We start from the raw sequence: 22,356 nt of genomic DNA on the forward strand, positions 1-22,356 counted from the left end.
TAATAAACCCAATTAAATCTACTGGCAAACATTATGAAACCAAAACTACACTAAGAGATCTTAAGATTACTTATAATACTTTTCAACCTCTTGCTTTCATATAAAAATATTACCTCATTTACACTTACTTTGGACATTAAAATTTACTGATTTGAAAAAACAATTACTGCCCAACATAACACTTCACGGTTTATTTACTGCCCTTTCATTAGTTGCTTCAAGAAAAAAAATAAATTCTCTTTTATTAATAATAAAAATCAGTAGTATTTGTACATACAGTTAATTTCCTTGTCCTGAACCTGATAAAGCAGTAAGGTGTATGTGTGTATCACATTGGCCTAAACTTCCATTATTTCCCCACTTATATTAGCGTACATGTCAATCAGTTAACATCTACAACCAAATTACTCTATTAACAGAAGCTATAGCCATAAACATTCTATGCTCAGAAATGTGAATAAATTATGCTTTTGATAATATGTAAAACTGATTACTTTCAAATGATTAACTGAAATGTGCTTCCCTTATCCTTAAACCAGATAAAAGACAAAAGGTAAGTTTCAAAATGATCTGGTATCAGAGCAGTCATGCCAAAACTGGCAGAATCAAGGACTGCATCAGTCCATTCCATTTTTGCAGTCATTAAACAAGAAGTTGTTCTTAGAGAGAAGGTAACATGCAAGGCAGCTTTTCTGGTCAACTTCTTGACCAATTTTTCAGGTCAATGACCTAATGAGAGGCACTAAGTTTTTTTTCTTAAACATTCTTACTGGAATTCTGACTGAATAAAGATATCAATTACAAGGCAGTTCAAAAAGTGAATTTAAGGCTGAAAGCTTTCTTCACAAGTACAGTTTCACTAGTAAATATTTAGGAATGGCTCTAACTTTATTATACTACAGCCCTGTTTAGGGAGAGACTGTGGTAAGAACTACAAGAATATTTTAAAATTGGCAGGGAGGAGAAAAGGGAGAGTAAACATCAATTTTACTACAATTCCCAAGTAATTTCTGTGATTTCTATCCTGCATATGCTTTCTACACACATAAGAACTTCCTAATGTTTGCTAAATGAGAAAGTAGGTTAGATTAAATACAAATGTTTTATGTCACAGAAAGTTTTCAGTAAAGTACAAACATGTAAAAGCAAATTCAGTGACTCAAATACAATCTGCTAAATACCTACAGTCTTTTGCAGACTTGCAATAGATTTTTCTCATCATTGGCAGTAACTGTTTTAATTCATTACCAAGATTTTCTACCAAAAGCCAGAACTACCTTCAAATGCATGAGCTCTTTTTGACTTCTGAGTGTCAATACCCAAGTATTTTTCCTTAAAATTAAACATTTTCTATTATCATTCATAAAAATACTTCTTCCTGCTTTCTTCAAATTGTCAGCTAGCTTTACAGAAGTGAAACATTCCAGGTTTTTCTTCAGATGCTCACAACTGGCTAATAGAAGTACGTAATATAAGTAACTACACTTTAAAGTAATGATAATTCATAAAATTTTGTTAATGAACATTTTAGAGGAACATACTTAACCCAGACCATTCGTCATCAACAGGGGGTTGAGCATGACTTAAATCCCACTGAAAATCAGAAGTACCAGCCTGAGAAACTGACTCACTGTTGGATCCTGAAAGGGAATAAATAAAATTGTACTTGTAAGTTAACAAGCTTCCTGAGTTTTCTTGGGTAAAGAAATTCCAGTCAAAGTAGGAAAGGAAGACAGAAGGCTCAAAGACAAAAACCTGATTCTAAGGACTGCACAGGACAGTAAAACTACAAGGCTCTTGAAAATGAGATATATTCATAAAACAAGGGAACTGAAGAAGGAAGACAAAATTAAGTCAGGAGAAGAATATGGGAAAAAAAAGAGATAGGAAAAGTGAATAACAGCAGTCTGGAAGGCTTACAGCAGTCTCCTCAAACCGAAAAACGCAACGAAATTTTATAGGCGGTAAAATTATTACCCTGTATCAGTAAGAACTCTTACAGGGAAAAGCTTAAAAGAAAAGAGTACTAGAAAGAAACTTGATCAATTACACTGCAGATATAGCAATTAAATTTTTCATTACTGAGAATCCAATTTTCATTTCAAGTAAAAGGTTTCAGGAACATAAAAGAAGCGTGACAAACAACAGTAAGGCCTATATCAGTGATGATGAAAGAAAGTGTTAGACATCTAACATCATATTTTAAGAAGAATAAGGCATCAGCGAACAAACCATTTTAGAAAAAAAATAAAAAAGACCCCTAAACTGTGAGACTGACTATTACTTTATGATGAGACTTACTTTTGATATGAAGTTTAAACAGGACCATAGCTAGCTGGGTGTCTCTTTTATAAACACCACGGCAAAAGATACCTCAGATGACAGGAACCTTGACATGACCTTCTCATTTTTTGCTAGCCAGTCACAAGTCAGAAGTAAATATTTAGCGTGGTCCCTTTGCATTAAAACATTGTTGGCTAATGTGCATCAAAGATGACAAATGTACTTCACTGACTTGACACTTCTCTTTCACTTAAAGTTGGAATGGTGGTATTGCAAATGAATCTCAGATTGGTCTGTTGTCCCACTTTATTAACTAAATTTTCTTAAGTTTTAGCCTACTCGAATTCAAGTGTCTCCCCTGGGAAATGTTATTTTATTACAACTCTGTACAATTAAGACTGTTTCTTCTTTTTCTTTAAGACAAAGTTTCTGTAAGTTTTCATTAAGTGAAGTGTTCTTTGGAAAGTCTGGTAAATTAGACCTTGGCATTTGTAACTTCTTTGTTATCCTGGCTCAGATGCGCACAGAGAATGAAGCACTCATGTGAGTTGTAGGACACTGAGCTTGAGTTCCACAGTTAAAAGACTGTAAACTGCAATGCAAGTAAACACAGCCTAAGTGCATAAGCACTTGGCCAGCTACTTCCTAAAAGAAAACAGCCATGCCAAGCTCATTAGATAATGGGAGTAAGCAAGCAAGAGCAGAAAACCTGACATATGATCCCTTTATTGCATAATAAATCACTGTAGCACTTATGTCAGTAGTTTAACACACAAGAGTTGTTACGAAGCCAGGTTTGCACTCTATGGCAATTTCACTTGTCAAAACAAGAAAACCCCCCAGCTCAGCTTTCCCACCCATCATACAGAGAAAAGACTCAGGACTTCAACTCCTGCCTACGGAACATATTTTGAAAGTAGTGCTTCAGTTCCTTGAAGCGGAAAAACCCAACCATCAAATAACAAACCTCCCAGAAGATCAGGGTAAACAGACTTTCCTAGAAAGCAATCTTCAGATCTCCAACTTGAGACACAGCAATACTGAGCAATCTCTTATGCCCATTATTGAGACTTAACACACAAACAGGAAGGCTAAATAAGAAATATCAACTTCTTATTGATCTAGCTCTTGATTATCAATTTAAAACAGTTACTTTATTGCATAATTTGAGCGTAACAAAAAACCTTTCTAGGCTTTCATAAAACATGTTTTCCACTTGTTTACAGTTACCAGTACTATTTTCAAAGAACAATGAGAAAGATGCATGTTAATAACGCTTGGCAAATTCTGTTTCCACCTGATGGGGTAGAAGAGAGTGGAAAAATCTTTGGAGAGGCATACATACCAGAAACTCCAGGAGTTAATCCAAATGAAGAGAAAGAATTAGAATTCTGTTCAGAGGTATTAATCCTTGCATCCACATTCCAAGCAGCTGTGCAGGAAGGGAAATAAAAAGAAAAAAATTCACACTGCTGGCAATGTTCAAAAAGTTAGCTATTTAATTATGAATAGGGTCAGAAAAACAGCGGATGTTCCAGTCATGTTAACATTTCACACAACTGAGGGCATTACTTTGCTTATTACATCAGACAATCAGTGCTGATAGAGATGTGACCATATGAACACCAATTCTCAAGCTTTCTAAGATCTTCCCTCTACAGCCTTCTCTATAAACTTCTCACAAAGGAAAAGTAAATTGTGTTTTCAGCCCCATACTATTTTTCTTCTTCCCATTATTGCAATCATCTAAGTTATCGAAAAGCATATTTATTAGCTCTGCGGATGAAACCTAGCTTGGAGCAAATTGGATATATGTTAAAGAACAGAACTGAGTTCAGAACAATTTTTGACAAATAGGAGATACTGCTTAAAAATTAAGATATACTTGACTGTTAAGTGTAAGGTAAAAAATAAGCAGAAATAATCAGTGGCACTAATATGTCAAAAGAAACATCTGGTTAGAATTATATTTATTTAGTTTGGGGGGTGGCCACTCAAAACTGGACAGAGTATTCCAGATGTGGTCCAAGAAGTGGATAATTACTATCCCCAGTCTACTGAATCCTGTTAACACAGCCCAGAATACTGTTGGTGTCCTTTGCTGCTGGGGCCTATGGCTGGCTCATGTCCAGCTTAGTGTCCACTAAGACCCCATATCCACAGAGCTGCTCTCCAGTAAGTCCCCAGCCAGAGGTGCTTCCTACCCAGGTGCAGCACCTCACATTTGTCCTCATTGAACTTCCTCAGGTTCCTGTTGGTCCATTTCACCAGCTGGCTTAGGTCCCTCTGGATGGCCCCCCTGATCCGGACTGTATTGACTGGTTTCCCCCCCTCAAGTTTGGTGTAACCTGGGAATCTGATGTGAATGGCACTCTGCTGCCTCCTCCAGGTCGTTTGTCTCTGAGAGACAGTGTTGAACGCAATACTAAAGTCATCATAAAAAGATGTCTACTGCTCTCCCCTCACCCACAAAGCTAGTCATTTTATCAGAAGTAAATCAGCCTGGTCAGGCATGTAGTCTCAGTAACAAAAACAACAAGCTGGTCACAGTCAGTAAGAACTACCTTATTAGACTATACAGCAGAATACAGCTAACTGGAAAATGAAAAAAGCCCTTTGCCTCTACTTGGCAACAGCAAAGCTTCCAATAGTACAGCAGTCCAGCCTCAGGCACCACATTTCAAGATATGCGAGACAAATAAAAGAGGTGTAGACTAAAGCAACATCAATGACTACAAAGGAACACTGCTTTCCAGAAGAGACTAGGATCACTTAGACTGAACAGTGGGAAGGACCATATTACAGCAACTACTAATAAGTTGAAGATTGTTGCCCACAAAGAAATGAAGAATTCTCTTCTCCATTACTACCATGGACAGTACAGGTGATAAAAGCAAAAAAACGTACCGGAGAAGACTAAAAACAATTTCTTATGAGAAAAACAGTGTAACACTAAATGCCACCAGAGTTGAACAATCTTAACGCCTGGAGCCTAAACAAACATCTGCCAAAAACAAACACAGCTGATTTGATCATTTTGGATCAACAAAACAGACTTATGACCTGGGTTTTAAGACATTCATTAAAAAAGAAGTTGCACTTAAAAATGACTTAGGAATTTTAGGAAAGTGACATAAAAAAATTGATTCCCTCACAGAAATAAAATTATTTCAGATAAACTCCAAAAACCCAGTTAAACTGTAAACAGAGACATAGACGTTAAGCCAATAGAAGAAACAAACTACTTAGTTCACATTTCACTAGACCACTCCAAGATTTTTTTAATATATAAACATAAAGCTATTGAAGAGGTTCACTACTAAAAAATACACTTATGTAAAAATGCTTAAGTGAAGCAAGTTTTCTTCAGAATAGCTTACCAATAGGAGTGAACAAGGAACGCTCTTTCCAGGGCCTGCCCACCAGCGTTACACCCCAGTCCTTCCCATTTCCATTAGCATCTCCAGTATCCTGGCCCCAAGCCGATGTCTCAGTCTTCCTCTTCCCAGCTGCAGTTGAGGGAACAGATGTCCATTTCTCCTCCCCTACACCAATCTGTGAGGAGATTTTTACAGACTTCTCATTCCAGCTTCCTCCATTTACTGTATGGCTTTCACTCAATCCTGGAGGAACTTGAATACAAGCATAATGAAAGCATTATATAAAATAAGAACTGGATGAAGAATTATATTACTTACATGCACATACACTTAACAATAAAAAAAGTACAAATGACTCGCAGCTTTGCTACATCAGTGTGGTATAGAAGAACTGCTGCTCTGTCTCAGCTGATTTTCCAGTTCAGATGATATGCACCATCTGCCTACCAACTTGAAGAGTGAGGAAAAAAACAGCCCCGAACTGCACTCTCCTTCCTGTGTCCCTTTCTTTATAGGGCTGAAATCTTGGTAAACCAGTGCCTCTAGTTAAAAAACGGGGTGGGGGTGTGCTTCCAACACTGCCAGGTAATTTCTCTTACAGACTATGGTGATGATTTGTGGAAAATCCAATGCACTAAATGGAGAATAATTTCTGTTTCATAACTGCATACAGCAGTTCTCTAGGCAGGAAGTAAAAGCAATGACCAAGGATTAGAAAATGCTTCCCAGGCACTATACGAAATTTGCAAAGAGCACAGCTATCATATTGACTAGAGAGTCCATCAAAGTCAGAGGGAAAAAAAAAATCATCTAACACTCAAAATAATTCATAAGCAATATATTTTACATTACATCAAGGTAAAAGACCACAAGTCAATCTGCAACAGTCTACCCTGCTGAGGAGTTACTAGTCACAGAAAGTTTAACGTACACTGTGAGAGGAGTCAGTAGTACATTGAGACAAAGATCATTATAAAACTTTTTTGAAATTATTTTTAATTTATGCCCCCATAAAACATAAAGGCTAATGGTCACCTGGTGCACCCACCCAGCACCAAGATCTATCACAGATCTTTCGCAAAGGGCTCTGTATATCAAATCCTCTCTCTCTTTTGACATATGCAATGTAAACAACAGAAAAGCTCCTCATTTACAAATGATTAAGAAATAACTGCATATTGCAAATGTAACACTTAAACAGTCAGCCAAAACCTTATGCACGAGTAAGTCAGTATCATATGCCAACAAAAACTACAGACCAAATATTTCATTCCTCACATGAACTCATAGCTCAGGCAGCATGAACATATCACATTCAAGGTGGCCTCACTGGCAAGGCATTGATTAGGTGAGATATGCCTAGATTTTCTTAGACAAATCATTTCCAAACACAGACATCAGGTCACCATTGCTGTACCTAGAAACACTGCCCTTTCTCTATACAACTCCACAGCACTAACATTGTTCATCTCAGTCAATATCCCCTAAGGGTAATATGACATAGCTGATAGAAAAACTCTTTTGCAACTATGCAAAAAGACAGCTGGAGTCCTGAAGCAGGAGCTTGATTATTCTGTGTTTATCATACTACTCTCCTGTCACAAACATTTACCTTCTATATGACCAGGAAGTTTTCACAGAATCACAGAAAACTTAACATTGGAAGGGATCTCTGGAAGTCACTTAGTTCCACCTTCTGCTCAAAGCACAGTTATCTTCAAATTATACCACTTTATTCAAGTTCCGGAAATCATAAAGGGTGATAGTTCAAAGCGTCTCTGGGCAGTCTTATGAAGAGCTTTTCTCCTCATGGCCAGTCAGAATTTCCCTTACTGAAACTTGATTATTGCCTCATGTCCTCCCATTATGCATCTCTGAGGAATACAGTTCCTTCTTCTGTGCTACAATCCAGGAAGCGTACATGTGAAGTAAAGCTCTCAAAGACCAGCAGAAAGTGATTCACTTTCTGGACTGGGGTGCTTTTAATAACTCATTTGTTGGCTTGCTTAATTGCACTGACTACTTTTTGCTAAAGCAACACTGCTAACGTTGGCTATAAGAAAGAAACAATCATCTTGATTTCATTATGCCAAACTAATTCACTTCAAGTATCTCTTAATTAGAAAACTGCTAAGACTCACTAGTCAATTGCAGCCTAAAAATAGCCAAATATTTGAACAATTATGTGTATGACATATAATGTGGTGTATTTCTTTATAAATATACATTTATATTTACATACTTTCAAAATGAATGCATTTAAAGTATGCCTCTCAAAGGACTGAGTAACTTATGTATACAATCTGAAACAAGTGCAAACTTTACAATAATCAGGACTGGTATCTTTGAGCTCTTTGTAGTTATCTATATTAAGTTTTTCTGTGAGCAAATAATCAATTCATTAGCACAAAAAGTGAGTTAAGTTTGAAAAGCTAGCATAAAGAATTTTTAAGTAGAGCTTGAGAATAAGCTTTACTGTTCTGTAAGTAACAATTTTTATAATAGGTAATCTGGCTGAAAATTCTAGATGTCAAATCCTTTTTCTACATGTAATAAGAGACTGTTTTCAACCTGCTAAGAAGTAACTGCAACTTAGAAGTATAACATTTGCATGGCCAAAAAAGCCAGCTGCATAATAAAGCTCCACACCAGTAACTGCACAAAATCCTGCACTGACAATTTGTGTTTTCACTTCTGTAAAACATTTTTCTAGTTAATTAGGATGCCTAATAATGAAAGTCTTTTTACCTTGTGGAATTGATGACTCCCCCTTTGCAGATTTAGAGCTGCTAACTTGCGCATTCAGAAGTGCATCACCTGATTAAGAAGTAAGAGAAAACAGAGCTAGAGTAAGTTTTTTCAAAATGGCAACATCTGTAACAAAAAAATAAATGTGTATCTTCAAAAAGAGTATCCATCACTGATATTTTAAGGGGAAAAAAAAAAAAAAATCAATACCTCAAAGTAAATAAAGACATTTCCAGAACACTTCAGAATAAGATTAAAATACTCTTCATTATTTGTGTTTATTTTGCAGACAGAATGAACTCAAAACTGACTTACGGCCTATAAACCAAGTAACCACACATTTCAAAGAACTCTAGCTAGTTTACCCAAGAATGGTGAGCAGAAATCTGAAACAGAGGCTGTCATTTTCAAGCAAAGGGCAGCTCTAAGTATTTCAGAAATATATAGCTATTTCTAACTTCTACCTTACCATGAAAACACTAGATACAGCTGAATTATTTTCAGATTAGTCTGGTACACGGTGATACGTAAGAACATACGATACATAAAGGACTCTGGCTAGAGAGGTTACAGTAGTTATAGCTAGCCACAGAGTATATAGACAGTTGGAATTACCATTTCTTGAAGCTGGCTGTTTGTAAATGGACAGAAAAAAAAAAAAAAAACAGGAAAAAATTGATCTAGTCCTCAACAACAATAACCATGCACTCAGTCAAGATGCAAACAAGTGTCAATAAAAACACCAGGTAAGGCATGCAAATTTCAATAAATTGTTACAAGGTACCAGAGAGTTGCTAGGCTCAATCTTTTTGTCACTTTGCTAGAACATCACGTTTCATCTAATTAAAGCACTAAATGTATCAGTAGGTTAAAAGTATGTTAGAAAGCTAAACTGTTTGTGTCTTCAGATTCTTTTAGCTTCTTAAACCATTTCTCAGTTGCAGCCAAATATGAATTCCTGTGCCTACACACAGTTTAAACCAGCCCATGCAACTTTTTTCTGAAACAGCAGCAGCCATAGAAGCTAAAGCCTACATTTCCTTATTGAATCCTTAGCTATAATAATTGATTACTAAATCTCAAACAGATGTGCCCCACCATTATGAACAGCTTTAGTACAGGTACTACTAAATCTATGTTGGAAAAAATGTCTACACGTTAAGCAGTAAACGATCTGTAAAGAGAACTCATGGGCATAACCTTCCCACAAGGAAGTGTTTAAAAAGTTAAGGAGTTGGTGCTGCTTGCAGCAGTGCTGAGGGTGTGTTTGAAGTTTCCAGAAACATAAAGGGCACAGTCAGCAGAGCACAAGTGAAGGAATGGAGACATATGCCTATGCAGCTGTGCAGCTACTGACAGAGCACCAGTGTGGAGGCCAGCGCCTCAGCCACTTACTCCAGAACGTTCTCTCCTGAGCTTCCCCGAAGGCGTAGCTAAAAAAAAAGGGGGAGTTTTGCACAATGAAAAGTACCTTTAGACAGCTTGAAATAATTTCTTCAAGAGTAACACCTCCAAATATACCTCCTGTACATCCAGTTTCAAATTTTCACTATTTAAGCATTCAACTAATGTTTCTAGAACACGTTCACAGACGTATCAACCACCATACCTTTATTTTTTCTGAGACCAACCGGAAGCGACGGTGTAGGCATCAGGTGTTCAATGGATACTGTAACTGTATTTTCCACCCCTTGGAGATTTGATTCTCCCGAGCCACCGTCGGTCAGCACCTTGTCTCGCTTACGCTGCTGTCGCTTTTCTCTGTTACTGATTTTAGTTTCCCAGGCTCCTAAAATATCCCCCAAATGAAAACATCACTAAATAAGTCAGAAAGCAAAAAGGAAAGAGTTTTATCTTGTTTCATATCAAGCTGAAGTCTGAGTACAGGTTCAGTTTAAAAATCACAGACATGGCAGTCAACTTCAACGTTAGTTTGTAAACATGAACAACTGGCCAAAGGTAAGTTTTTCTGGATACAATACAGTAATAATTTGCTTCACAGAGCAAAACATGAACAACATGAGGGCCCTACTATTCCTGACTTTTCTCAGTTTTTGTAAGTTTAACTTAAAAAACAAACAAAAAAAATCAGTTGAAGTTATTAAACACTGCTTTTTCATAGATCAGATTGCCAGATATAATATGCAACTACGGAGTTATGACAAAATGAGTTTATTATGTTTCTTTATGAAACACAAACAAGTAAATCTTAAACGGCATTTAAGTCAAAATATGTCTAATTGTATTTTTTGTGTGTGTTTGTGTTCAGTACCTTCATCAACTTCCTTTCCATCTAGACGTGACATATCCTGAACTGTTTTAGCATCTCCCTTTGATTTCTTTTTTTTCTTTGACTAGAATAAAAAAAAAAAACAAAAAAACACATTAATAATTACTTAGCGACCACTTGTCATAGTGATTTAGCATTCCCCACCACCAAAATACAGGAGAAAATTTGAAACAGATTTTCCTGAACAACCCTCTGTCCAGACTATTGAAGTAACGTGAAAGACTTAGGCAGTACACAAATGGCAGGTGGAGGGAATGATTACCTATGCTACAGAGCACAAAGCCTGGTGGAAGAAGCTATGCTGATGGCATCACAGTCACAGACGACTAATGGACTGTTTGGCAGGCAGATCCCATTCTGCCAAAATTTGTTTTGTGCAGAAGCAAGTGTAAAGTTATACACGGAGAAATAAATAATGCCAGTGACTCCTTTAAAAAAAAAGTGGGTAAGAGAATTCCAGCTTGGAAAATTACTTCAAAACAGGAACTGTGATTAGAGTTCATGCAATAGATTTACAGGTTTTTTTTCCCAGGGTTTCACCAGTTATGGCTTTTGGCCATACGAGCAGAGATAAACAAAGAGGAACAGAGATGAGTAGTTCTGCAAGCAGTTTTAGTGCAACAGGTAGCAATATAAAGTGTTAAAAAGATAATGTTGAGAAAAAAAGATGAAATATGACCGAAGATTATTGGGAGAGAGTATATTGGAGAAAGCCTTGGAGTTTAACCTTCTGATAAGCTGAAGTGATGGCAAATTGACTTAACTAGCTTCTTAGAAAGAAAATACAGTACTGAAAAGCTTTTCAATCCAGTGAAGAAAGGTGTAAGAACTACCAGATAAACCTGAATGAAAAAAAAACAGACTTTTAAAAGAGAGATGGTTATCCACTCAAGTGTTATAAGGGGAACTATTCACTGATTCACTGTCTCTGAAATATTCAAATAAGGATATTCTAAGAATGGTGGATGTCTTTCTGGAATACATGCTTCTGCCAGAGTAAGACTAGTAATTGCCAGCTTTATACCTGAGCTCAAACTAAATGATTTTCTAGTCTTAGATGTCCAAGAAGAGTATAACAATCTCTCTAGAATTCAAATTTGGTAGCAGCTAAATTATCACCACAGCTGCAGCAGAATCTTATGGGCCCACAATGGCATGCAGTTCACATGCCTTTAAGTTAGCATCCCCAAAAATATCACGTAGCTTCAATATAGATACCAAAAGCAGTATAGCTTGTCAGTGCAGTGCCAGAGATAACAAAAATTTCACTGCTTATATGCAATGCTGTGCCAACACACGTATAACACTTAGGAAGCTGACTTAAACAGTTCACTCACGGTTTACTGCACTAGGGGACCCACAATACAGATGCACCCAAACTGAATTATCTCACTTACTTGCTCAGTAGAACTCCTTTACCCGCATGCCAGCTATCTAACTTCTGAAAAGTCTCCAAAAGAGCTGGTTTCAAAAGCAACCCAAGAATAATTGGTTCTAAGGATATGAACAAGCCAAGTTATTTGCCAGAGCACCTTCTAAGGAGAGAATTAAAAAGGAAAGTGAAAACTAGCAGGAAAAACAGTTATGAATTGCTTCTTGGAGCTCAAGCAGAGGAAAGATTAGTAAGTTTGTACCTACATCTCCCATTTTCAGCTACCCTGAGAATGGAAGTTGAGGTCTTAGAATCTCCCACCCACAAAGCTGTAACTACCCAACTGTCCTCTGGCACTAAGAGAACACCTGAAATTACTTCAGAAGTCTCCCAGACAGCAGTTTAAGATGAGTGCTCCTCCAAATTATAACTCCAGTTTCTTAAATAAATAGCTCCTACAGAGGTATTGACATCAAATTTTACACTTCTCATGAAAACGTTAAACTTTAACAGTTTAAAAAAATAAGTTTGTTAATAATAAACAATGTTTTCAAGAATTCAAATCTTGGAAATATATTTACTTTCCTAATCTGAGTTACTAGAATCTGATCTGAGATACCAGAACCATAATTAGTTATCCAATTTACTCACTACCTGTCAAACTTAGTGCTGAACAGTCGCTATCTTGGTAACAAACTGAAGCAGTAAGAGATGTTAAAGGTTACTGAGCAAGCTAGCAGATCATTTTGCAGAAGCCTATTCATTCAAAGTGTCACCTTCTGCAACACAGAAAGCTGCCAGTGTTGGCTCCGCCACCAGCCAAAGAGCACAGGAGGAACTCAGCAGGTCTGCCAAAATTTCTTAAGTCTTTAAGATGCACTGTCCCCCATGCAAGAACAATAGAAAAAATAACCTTTCTTCCTCACCCCCAATGGTCTGTTTATTTCTGCTATTCAAGACAAGGCAGTTATATGTTTGCAAACAGAACAGCCAATGAAGTTCTAACATCCTGCAATCTCATCCACAGAGTCGTTTCTTTGATACAGACTCTTACACTAAAAACTAAAAAAAACCAAAAAACCAAAAAAACAAAAAACCACCACACCCTGTACTGTGCAAGTCACTAAAACGGAAAAAAGGGGAAGAAACTGTTCAGTGTCAAGAGATTCATAAACCCTATGAAGAGCCACAATCCAGACACTACCCAAGGCTTCCCATCCCCCAAAGCAGAACAAGAGAATACAACTTAAATGACTATCCTGAAAAAACATGCATGAAATTTACAGCCCTGAAGCAACTAAGAAATACAGAAACACAAAGGGAGTGTGATCTTCACGGAAAGCATGTATTCAAGCACAAAAAGAAAATCATACCCTTCAGGTCATAGATCGTATATATTCATATCTCTACACAAATGCACATGCTACTTAAATCCTGCCCACTAACTTAGACCACCCATGCGAAGCTATACAAAGACATGTACGCAGGACCCCTTACAATCTTGGGTATGTTTTTAATTGAAGAGTAACAATCAACTCCTGAAGCAATCATGTTTTGCCCAGGGTTCGCCAAAGTGATAGGAAAACATAACGAGTTGAATAAGCATCCATATCCATATAGTGGTACTGATTTCCTGGAGCTGCAGTTTCAACTTAACATTTTAAAATTCAGATCACTATGTTCACAATTTTAAGGTAAAGCTCGAGTTTAGCATTTGAACACCTTATCTATTTGTAAACCTGCTCGAGATAAAGTGAAAGTTGAGAAGAAAAATATAGTCATTCCTTCAGGATCAAATTTTATTATGTTCTTGAAAAAAAAATCACAAAGTCAATCTGATATGTGACACATGGAGAAGAGAAAGAAGTGTGTGTAACATGAAATTTTAAGGCAAAGCGATTTCACAGAAAAGTCTATTTGCCAATGCTAAAAATGTTTAGAGCCCTATAGCCACCTAACAGCATACGGTCTTTTAGCCAACATACTAACTGCAAAAGAAGTTATTATAGGATAGTCAAGTAAGTTAATTAAAGCTTGAATGAGCTAAACAAATTACAGTAATCAACTACTGCTTTCCCACTGTTTATGCATAATCATTTATTTTTCCAATACTCCTCAGTACAGTTAGAATAAATGTATTTTGTTGAAGAAAATAAATCAGAAATCCATGACAGTAGGAAAATTTCATGCACAACGTTAGCAAAAGAACCAAGCCAAAAATTATCAGAAAATCATATGTTGCCTACAAATGATAGCATTTATGATAAGGCTAGAAGATATTAGGCCTCACAATGCAAAAAATAACATTGCCATTAGTATGGTTACATTTTAGATAAAGCAACAGACCAAGCCTTAAAAAGATGCTTTTAATGTAGCTGTCCAATTTGCATAACAAAAAGCTCACACCAGACTTCAAAGCCCGTATTTGTCATCAGAAATTAAGAACTCTAATCACTAATGCATACATCTGACAAAAGAAATAAGCAGGCACATGGTCTTAATCCTTTGAATAGTCGTCCCCCAATTGTTAGACCATTTTCAAGGCACTTAACTATACTATCACTATGCTGCATCTCCACAGAAGCCAGCAAAGATGAAACACAAACTTAATTTCTGTAGGCTTAATGTTTTCACATGGCAAACAAGATATCAGTGTTTGGGGGGGCGGGGGGGAGGGCGGCAAGGAGGGGAGTTTGCTTGATGCAAACAGTCTGTGATAAAGTATGCTCTCAGAAGTTAAAAGAATACTACTTTAGCTCTTTCTAACACCAAATTAGATTAGTACTCTTCATAGTAAGAAATATGCCTCTTCACTCAGTAAGTAACAGGATTTCAAATCACAAATAGAGTTATTAGACATTGAAGTAACGTGCACTAAACTTTGACACTGTCATTTCACATCCATAACTGACCTTTTCGTTCTTCTTTTCTGTGTCCACAGGCTGCTTTGTATTTTCTTTACGGACAGTTTGTATTACTTCATCCTCAGATACATCAAGGAAAGACCGTCCATTAGGCTGTGTAAACAATAAGTGTAAAAAATAAAAAATTTGGAGAAAGCAGATGAAGCAAAGCTCAAATTACACTATTACTGAACTGCAACTATTTGTTGACTGAAAAATGCGCGCAAGATTATTAAGTAAAGCAGACAGAATTGTGGATTGGCACTCAAAATATCTACTGCAATTCTATATTTACCAAACATAGAAATGAGAAAGGAAAGAAAACACAAGCATCCTCATTTCATCTCAATCCTACTCAACACGGGAGTTACTTATCAAAAGGTAAATTTCTGAAGTTACCAGCTTACTGACTGAGAACACACAGTTGTATGTGCCATAAATTATCTAATTAAATTAACGCATTTACCACTTTGTAGTAGTTCAGCAATGGGCTGAATTTTTAAAATAATTTCTACCTATGCATATCCCTCACAGCTCATTTCCTTCACAAGTTAAACTTCATAGCAGAAAAGAAATTAGAAGTCAAACATGAAGCATGACTAAGCATGACATCCCATTGTTCTTTTCAGACAGACTTTATTATAGTCGTTACGTTAGTCTACCATTTACCCCTCCCATAATAAAGGAAAGAAAATTAGCATGCATTATTTAACATATAAAGTTAAAACTCTGGACAGTCATTAAATTAGTCTTTATCATCACCTTTGACAGCAATGGCATACACCTTAGCCTATATATTCCCTATGCAAAAATGTAATAATTTTTTAAGTCATGTTTATTGTTAACAAAAAGCTATGACTGAAGTTACTGTGCTTAACTGCAGAAAAGATGAAAATAAGCAAAGCATTATACTACTGTTAGCCATTAATTTCACTGACTGAAAAACAATTGTCAAGAGTAGTAATCGATACTGAGTCCACAGTTTCATACTGATGCACATTCATAATGATTCAGATAAAGACTGAATATTAAGTAAGACATTAAGCATAACTACAACATAGTTCCTTTAATTTCTGCAATTTCTTTTAAAGTGAAGTTCAAACTATATTATCTTTAGTTATTTTTGTTATTAGAAAACCAAAAGCTATTTTAACTCTGCATCACACAAACCTGATTGCTTTAAAGTAAAACAAAGGCCATATTACAACTTAGTGTGACCTATGCCTTCAAATATCAAACCTCATCCTCAATTTAACTGGTACAGGTATTTAAGTCTTGCCACGTTATATTATGCTTACAAATCACCCTTGGCATGCTTTCACCAGTGCATAACATAATATTGCTTACTGTAGTTAGCCAGCATGCCAACTTCTTATTTTGTAACTATTAATAGAAATTGAAAGATCAGGTCACCTAACCCTTCTTCTCCTGCAACAACCAGCGTTAAACTACACTTTTCATATCTAAGATGCAGTACGTTTCTCTCGGCATTCTGAAAATGAAGTATATTTTACAGATCTGTGTCTCAAAACTCTCTCCAAAGTTCCTCTCAACGAAGCTTACGGTACTTGATTCCACAGGGATACCAATGACCTGATATTCAATCTCGAAAATAACCCGTTGCCAAAAATCCATTCTTGAACCCCTCTATTTTCTCCAGATTCCGCACAGCCATGTTATTAGTGGTGTGATGTCTTTCAATCCACGTTAATGCCCATAACGTTTAAGATCTTAAACTGGAGAAAGAATCACTATTTCTAAGTTATTTAGCAGTAGAGTTAGATAACAGATTCGCTGCATCTTGTGTCAAAAATGTTTACAGCCAACCAACTTTTTTAATTCTGTACCTAGCTTTGCTTCTTTACTACTACATTTATACCTTAAACTGAAACCCACTTCCTTAATCCCTCTCAAAAATTCAGTAGATAAAAGTTTTCATCTTTAATTAAAAAAAAAAAAAAAATCAGCTGTTTCTCTGAAGTAATAAACTAATTCATAGCCATTAAGAACCCTCTGGAAAAATTAATCCACATGACTGTTTAAAATGCCATCTGATCATCTGATCATGTAAACAACAACCATTAGAAATATGTTTAAAAACTTGTACTTTGATACATTTCTCCCTGAATGTATCCCTGAGTTGTAATAGTCTCCTTTTCAGTGGAAGCTTTCCACATTTATTTTCTGCCCACAGATGAATCATAGAATTTTAACCAAAATTCATGTGACCATTTTTGGATATAACAAAGATAGTAACAGAAGCGGAAAAGAAAAAAGCTTTTCTATAGTATTCAGAAATGTTTATTTTTAAAAGACAACTACGGCCCAAAAGACTGTAAACTAAAGTTTAAAGCTTTATGGTAATATATTAAATATCCACTGACAATATTAATTCATTCAAATTGTGCAATTTATTATTTGCCATCTTTTTTCCTCATCCTAAAAGCTATAGGGAAGATGCAAAAAGTCAGAAACAGTGCTGTCAATAACACTACTGATTTCTGAATGCATTTCTTGCCTGATGACCTTAAAATCCCAATATTTAAATAAACTTTTTTCACACACATTCATTTGAGGGCTTTAAGATAATCCAAAAGTAGAATAAAGGTTTTGCTGAGACTGTTAAAATGAAAAATACTGTTCTTTAAATATGGCACAGTGCAATGGATAACTCAGTTTCATACTTCAAATGGCAGTAATGAAATTGCTATCATTTGAGTCTTACAAGGCCACATTAGCCAAAGTCCTTAGTTACACATGATAAAGATATGCCTACTTAGAATATCTTTGGCCAATGAAAGAATCTGTAACCAGTATTATTTTCTGCAAGCTTCTGTTAAGAAAGAAACTAAGCAGTTTTGTCTTTGAGCACTGGAGAGTTCTACACCCCTACTTCTCCTGCAATTTGACAATTAACATATACACAAAATGTGCTTATCTGTTCAAAGTATGAAAAAGTCTTTATGCAGTCTACTTCTAAGTGCAACAAGCATAAAACAGTCACAGCCTGAAAAGCTCTTTCAAGCAGACCAAGTATGAAACTTTCTCAAATGAACGCAAATGCTTTTACTAAAATGTGCAGCATTTACTGTCCAGGTGTACTTCAAACAATAGGAAGTACATAGTCAATTTGGTACTTTCTGTATCTACAAATAAATGGTGTGAATAGCTTTCTAAAGCTGTAGCAGAGTACAGAAGATGGTTACTTTCAAGTTTGTATGGCGTTTTGCAGATTGTACAGAAGCCATGTAAGAAAAGTTTCACCTTTTTCTGCTGCAGGTTTGAGAAGTAGGAGAGGCACAGCAATTATTCAGAAGGGAGAGGAACTGAAATTAAAGATCAAGAGATTTTTGGAAAGGAAAAAAAATCCTAACAGGGGCCAAAGAACTCTGTGACAGGAGACAAAGATTTCTGCCCCTGCCAGGAGCTAAAAAAAAAAAAAAATAGAGGCTTCAGGCTTACTGCACAGAATCTAAAGTAAGGATACCATGATACTACCTTGCTCGAAGCAGCTGGAGAAAGCCAGAACTGGCTCTGTAAACTATAGTGTTCATGAATGCTAACCCATTTCATCTTCATTTCTTCCTCAGTCTGCCCATAGCAAGTAAATAAACTGAATCTCATAGTTGCTACTGTATCCAGTCAACGCAGTGCTATTCGACTAAACTTATTTTACTAAAAATATCAGGTAAGTCATACCCTACCTATACAGGAACTGAATAAAGCTACGTGCAAGAAACAAAGCAATAATACTCTTCCTCAGAAAGGGTACAGTGAAGAACATTTCTGATCCTGACTGATGAGAGTTACGCATCACCTGCCATATGATGAGCTTAGTAATTCTGTATTAAAGTAACCGTACAGCTTTTAATTAGGCATCTGTAGTGTGCTCTTTAATGTTACAGACCAGTTGCTCTAAGCTTTCTGAAATGCCTGCAATGGAAATCTAGACCTAGGCATAGCAAACTCTGTAGTACATCTACTGATAATATGCTTACTGTTTTCCCTTCACAGACCTCAGTATTAGTATCATAGTGTACAAAAACACAAGACGAAAATGACTCGGCAGCAATTGGTAAGAATTTTTGTTGCATCTTTAAATTTTCAATGTTATTTTGAGAATTTTTCATGTGAAAGTCAGAAAATATTGGGACATGCTAATACAGGTCTCTATGAACTTATCTTGGGAAATGAACATGAGGCAGGCCTATTAAACTTCACCACTGGTATAAACTTACTGGCACTACAGTTAATGATTCAGTTTGTGCATTTTCTTTATGGAAAAGGTAAGCTTTTCTTTCACCTCTGCAGTGAAATAATGAATACAAAGTACTATAAAAATAACTTTAAAAATCTTAACAATACAGAATGACAGGTTGATAGCTGAAAAACTATTATACTCTTTTGATTATGAAAATATTTGCTCATACATAGCCTTAACTTCATTTTGTGCCCCAGTAAACCAAACTTGAAACAGTACAAGTACTTATATTCAGCAAAAATGTTAGTTAGCTAAGTTTTATACAATAAAATTAATACAAAGTTTGCTCTTACGAAGCCCTGCACTACACAGCATTGTCAAATTAACAGTGCATCTACGTCTTCACTCTATCTTCTGTTTAGGCATTTTTTAATGTCTTCAATGATGACTTGCAAGAGTTTATGCTTTGTTTTTATACTGGAGTTTAAAGAAAATAAAACAAGCAAAATCTAAATTATTTCTAGGATTACTCTCTGTTTTCAAGAAGGCATAACAGACCTACTAAATTTTGAAGGATTTGCTGTTCAAAATGGAAAAATTATTGCATCTTTAACGTGCCTTCTCTAAAATGGAGACCTAGCTACACGGGAAAGATTCTGCATCACAATGCTTCCTCTTCTTGGTGCTCAGCATTCAGTCCCTTGCAACTTCCAGAATCAACTTCAGTAGTTCACTGCTCAAAGGCAGGTTGGTGGCATATGCAGGCTTTTTTTGTCTTAAGACATTCTAGCCTTAACTTGTCGTTAAAAAAAAACAGCCCCAAACTTCTCAAGTCTTAATACTGCCACAGACTCAAAGGAAGGTACAAACCCATTTTCTCTCCTTTTTCTGGTCATTAGGTAAACAATTCAGATTTTATAGAGCAAGATATAATTAAAAGACACAGTTGTAACAGGCAGGAGACATCTGCTCCACTTTCATTCGTATAATCCATTTGGACATAAATAGGATTACAAACACACTAGCAATATAAAAGCTATAGAAGCAATCCCTTCAAACCCCAAAACTATGGTAACTGGAAGCTTTAAAAGGCCAGTTGATAGCTTCTGCATTCTACTAGTTTTCTCATGAAGTGCATGCATACTGTCAAAGATGGAAGGTTCCCACACCACACACTGAGGATTAAAAAAAAAAGAAAAAAAAAAAAAAAAAAGACAGGAATGATCTGTTTCTAAGGGGCTGCTAAGACACAGATTTCCTTATTAAGGGAGATGATCCTTACTGTAACAACTAAATCAGACATATTCCTACTGAGGCAAGCTCACCACAAGATTGCTGTTAACGTGTTCTGTCGAAAAGACACAGCAAAAAGCCTTACTCAAGTTTGAATCATCACAGCATTTACGAGGCTTACAATGCTGCTTCCAATAGCCTATACCTGCCTGGACTGCAACTCCTAGCTTGAAATTCTAAGCCATACTAAGGTCTCCACTACTGGTTCCTAATCCTGCAAGCACTCGATAAATAAAAATTAAAAAACCAGTGCTTTCATATAATTCTTGTTTCCATTTAAAAGCTTCTAAAAAGAAACGAGCGTTCTCCTCATCACCCAGGACTATTAACGTGTAATTTCCGTGTGTGCGCGCTGCTCCTCCAGGTTTTCAAAGCACCCGAGTCACCCAGACGACAGGAGACGGCTCCGGCGCAGACAGGCAGGACCCCCCTCCCTTCCGCGGGCAAACATCACCCGGCCGAATCGCAGGGCGGCTCGGGGGCAGCTCCACGGCCTCCAGACCCGGCGGTCGGTCCTCCCCCTTCCCACCGGTGCCTATGTGCGGAGCAGGCGCTCCACCGAGCAGGGGGCACCGGGGACAAGGCCCGGGGAGCAGCAGCCGCGCTCGGGGCCGCTCGCCAGACGCGACCTCCCCCCGCCGCCTTCCCGCAGAGGACTGGCCGCGCCCGGCCGGGTGCCGGTGCCAGCCCCGCCGCCGTCCCCGTCCTGCCGCTGTCAATGAGCCTTTCACCCCCCTCCCCCGCCGGCGCCCGGGCCCCGCCGCCTCCCCCGCCCCACCGCGTCCTCACCCCTTCCCCCCCGAGCGGCGCCCTCCCCGCAGCCCCCCTCACCCGCGCCGTTTTCTCCGGCAGCTTCTTCTTGTTTCGCTTCTTCTGCTCGTCGCCTTTCAGGTGCAGCTGCCCGGGCCCCGGGCCCGCCGCCTTGCCCTGGCCCCCGCCGGCTGTCAGGCCCGCGCCGGCCGCCTCGTCACCCTTCCTCTCCGCCGCGCTCCGCGCTGGCTTCTTACGGAGGCCGCCTCCGCAGGCCACGGCCAGGAGCAGCCCCAGCAGCCCCAGCCCCAGCGCGGCCGGGACCACCAGGGCGAGCCAGGTGGGCAGGCCCTGCGGGTCGAGGCCCAGCTCCAGGCCCAGCTCGGCCCGCAGCAGGCCCAGGCCGCCTGACAGGACGTCCCGCACACGGGCCGCCGCCTCCTCGGCCTGCTGGGCCGCCGTCTCCTGCCAGCTCCCCGCAGCCATCGCGGCCCCCTGCCCCGCAGAGGCCCAAACCGGGCGGGGCGGCGAGAGAGCGCTCAGGCCGAGCGCATCGCGGCCTCAGGAGAGCCGCGCTCGCCTGCCCGAGCCGGAGCCGCCGGCGCTGTGAGGGGGTGGAGGACGGGACAGGAGCGAAGCCTCGGCGGGACGCGGCTGCCTCGGCCCCGCAGGCGCCCGGGTCTCCTCCTCTTCCTCCCCGCCCTCCGCCTCGCGCGCAACGTCACCGCCCCGCCGAGCACCCGCCGCTGCCGCAGCGCCGCCGCCGTCACCGCCGCGCGCGGGGCGGAGGGTGACGCCTGAAGGGCGGGCGCGGCGCTCTCCGCCTCCCGCCCCCTCAGCGGCCGCGCGGCGCCCGCCTCCGCCCCCGCCTCCTCCCCCGCCTCCCCGGGGCGGCGCCGGCCGCGGGAAAGGACGGGGGCGGTGCGGAGAGCAACCTCGACGTGGCAGCCGGGGAACGGGGCGGGGGCGGCGGCGGCCGGGGGGCCGCGTCGCCCCTGCGGCCGGGGCGGGAGGCCCCGCGGCCCTTCACGCGGCGCCCGGGCGGGCGGTCGCGCCCGGGGGTGGGGGTGTGGAGTGGCCGCTCCTCCGCCTCTCCCGCCGTTCGGGCAGGCCCCGCGCCCTCCCCTCCGGGCACC

At 39.2% G+C, this 22,356-nt stretch overlaps 1 protein-coding gene across 2 annotated transcripts in view; it reads right to left on the reverse strand.

The window, feature by feature from the left end:
- The window catches only part of MTDH (metadherin), a 34,702-nt gene extending 12,700 nt beyond the window's left edge, over positions 1-22,002 (reverse strand). The window contains exons 1-8 of one of the 2 annotated variants that reach the window (XM_082317056.1): positions 21,302-22,002; positions 14,986-15,090; positions 10,684-10,765; positions 10,021-10,200; positions 8,412-8,480; positions 5,664-5,915; positions 3,629-3,715; positions 1,542-1,640 (exon numbers count right to left, since the gene is read on the reverse strand). In XM_082317056.1, the coding sequence (XP_082173182.1) occupies positions 1,542-1,640; positions 3,629-3,715; positions 5,664-5,915; positions 8,412-8,480; positions 10,021-10,200; positions 10,684-10,765; positions 14,986-15,090; positions 21,302-21,706 (1,279 nt within the window). In that variant the 5' untranslated portion in view covers positions 21,707-22,002. The remainder of the gene's footprint in view (positions 1-1,541; positions 1,641-3,628; positions 3,716-5,663; positions 5,916-8,411; positions 8,481-10,020; positions 10,201-10,683; positions 10,766-14,985; positions 15,091-21,301) is intronic. The other variant, XM_082317055.1, reaches the window with a different exon arrangement.
- Positions 22,003-22,356: the final 354 nt, after the last annotated feature.

This window comes from Platalea leucorodia (assembly GCF_965183815.1).
Source record: "Platalea leucorodia genome assembly, chromosome: 1".
NCBI lineage: Eukaryota > Metazoa > Chordata > Aves > Pelecaniformes > Threskiornithidae > Platalea > Platalea leucorodia.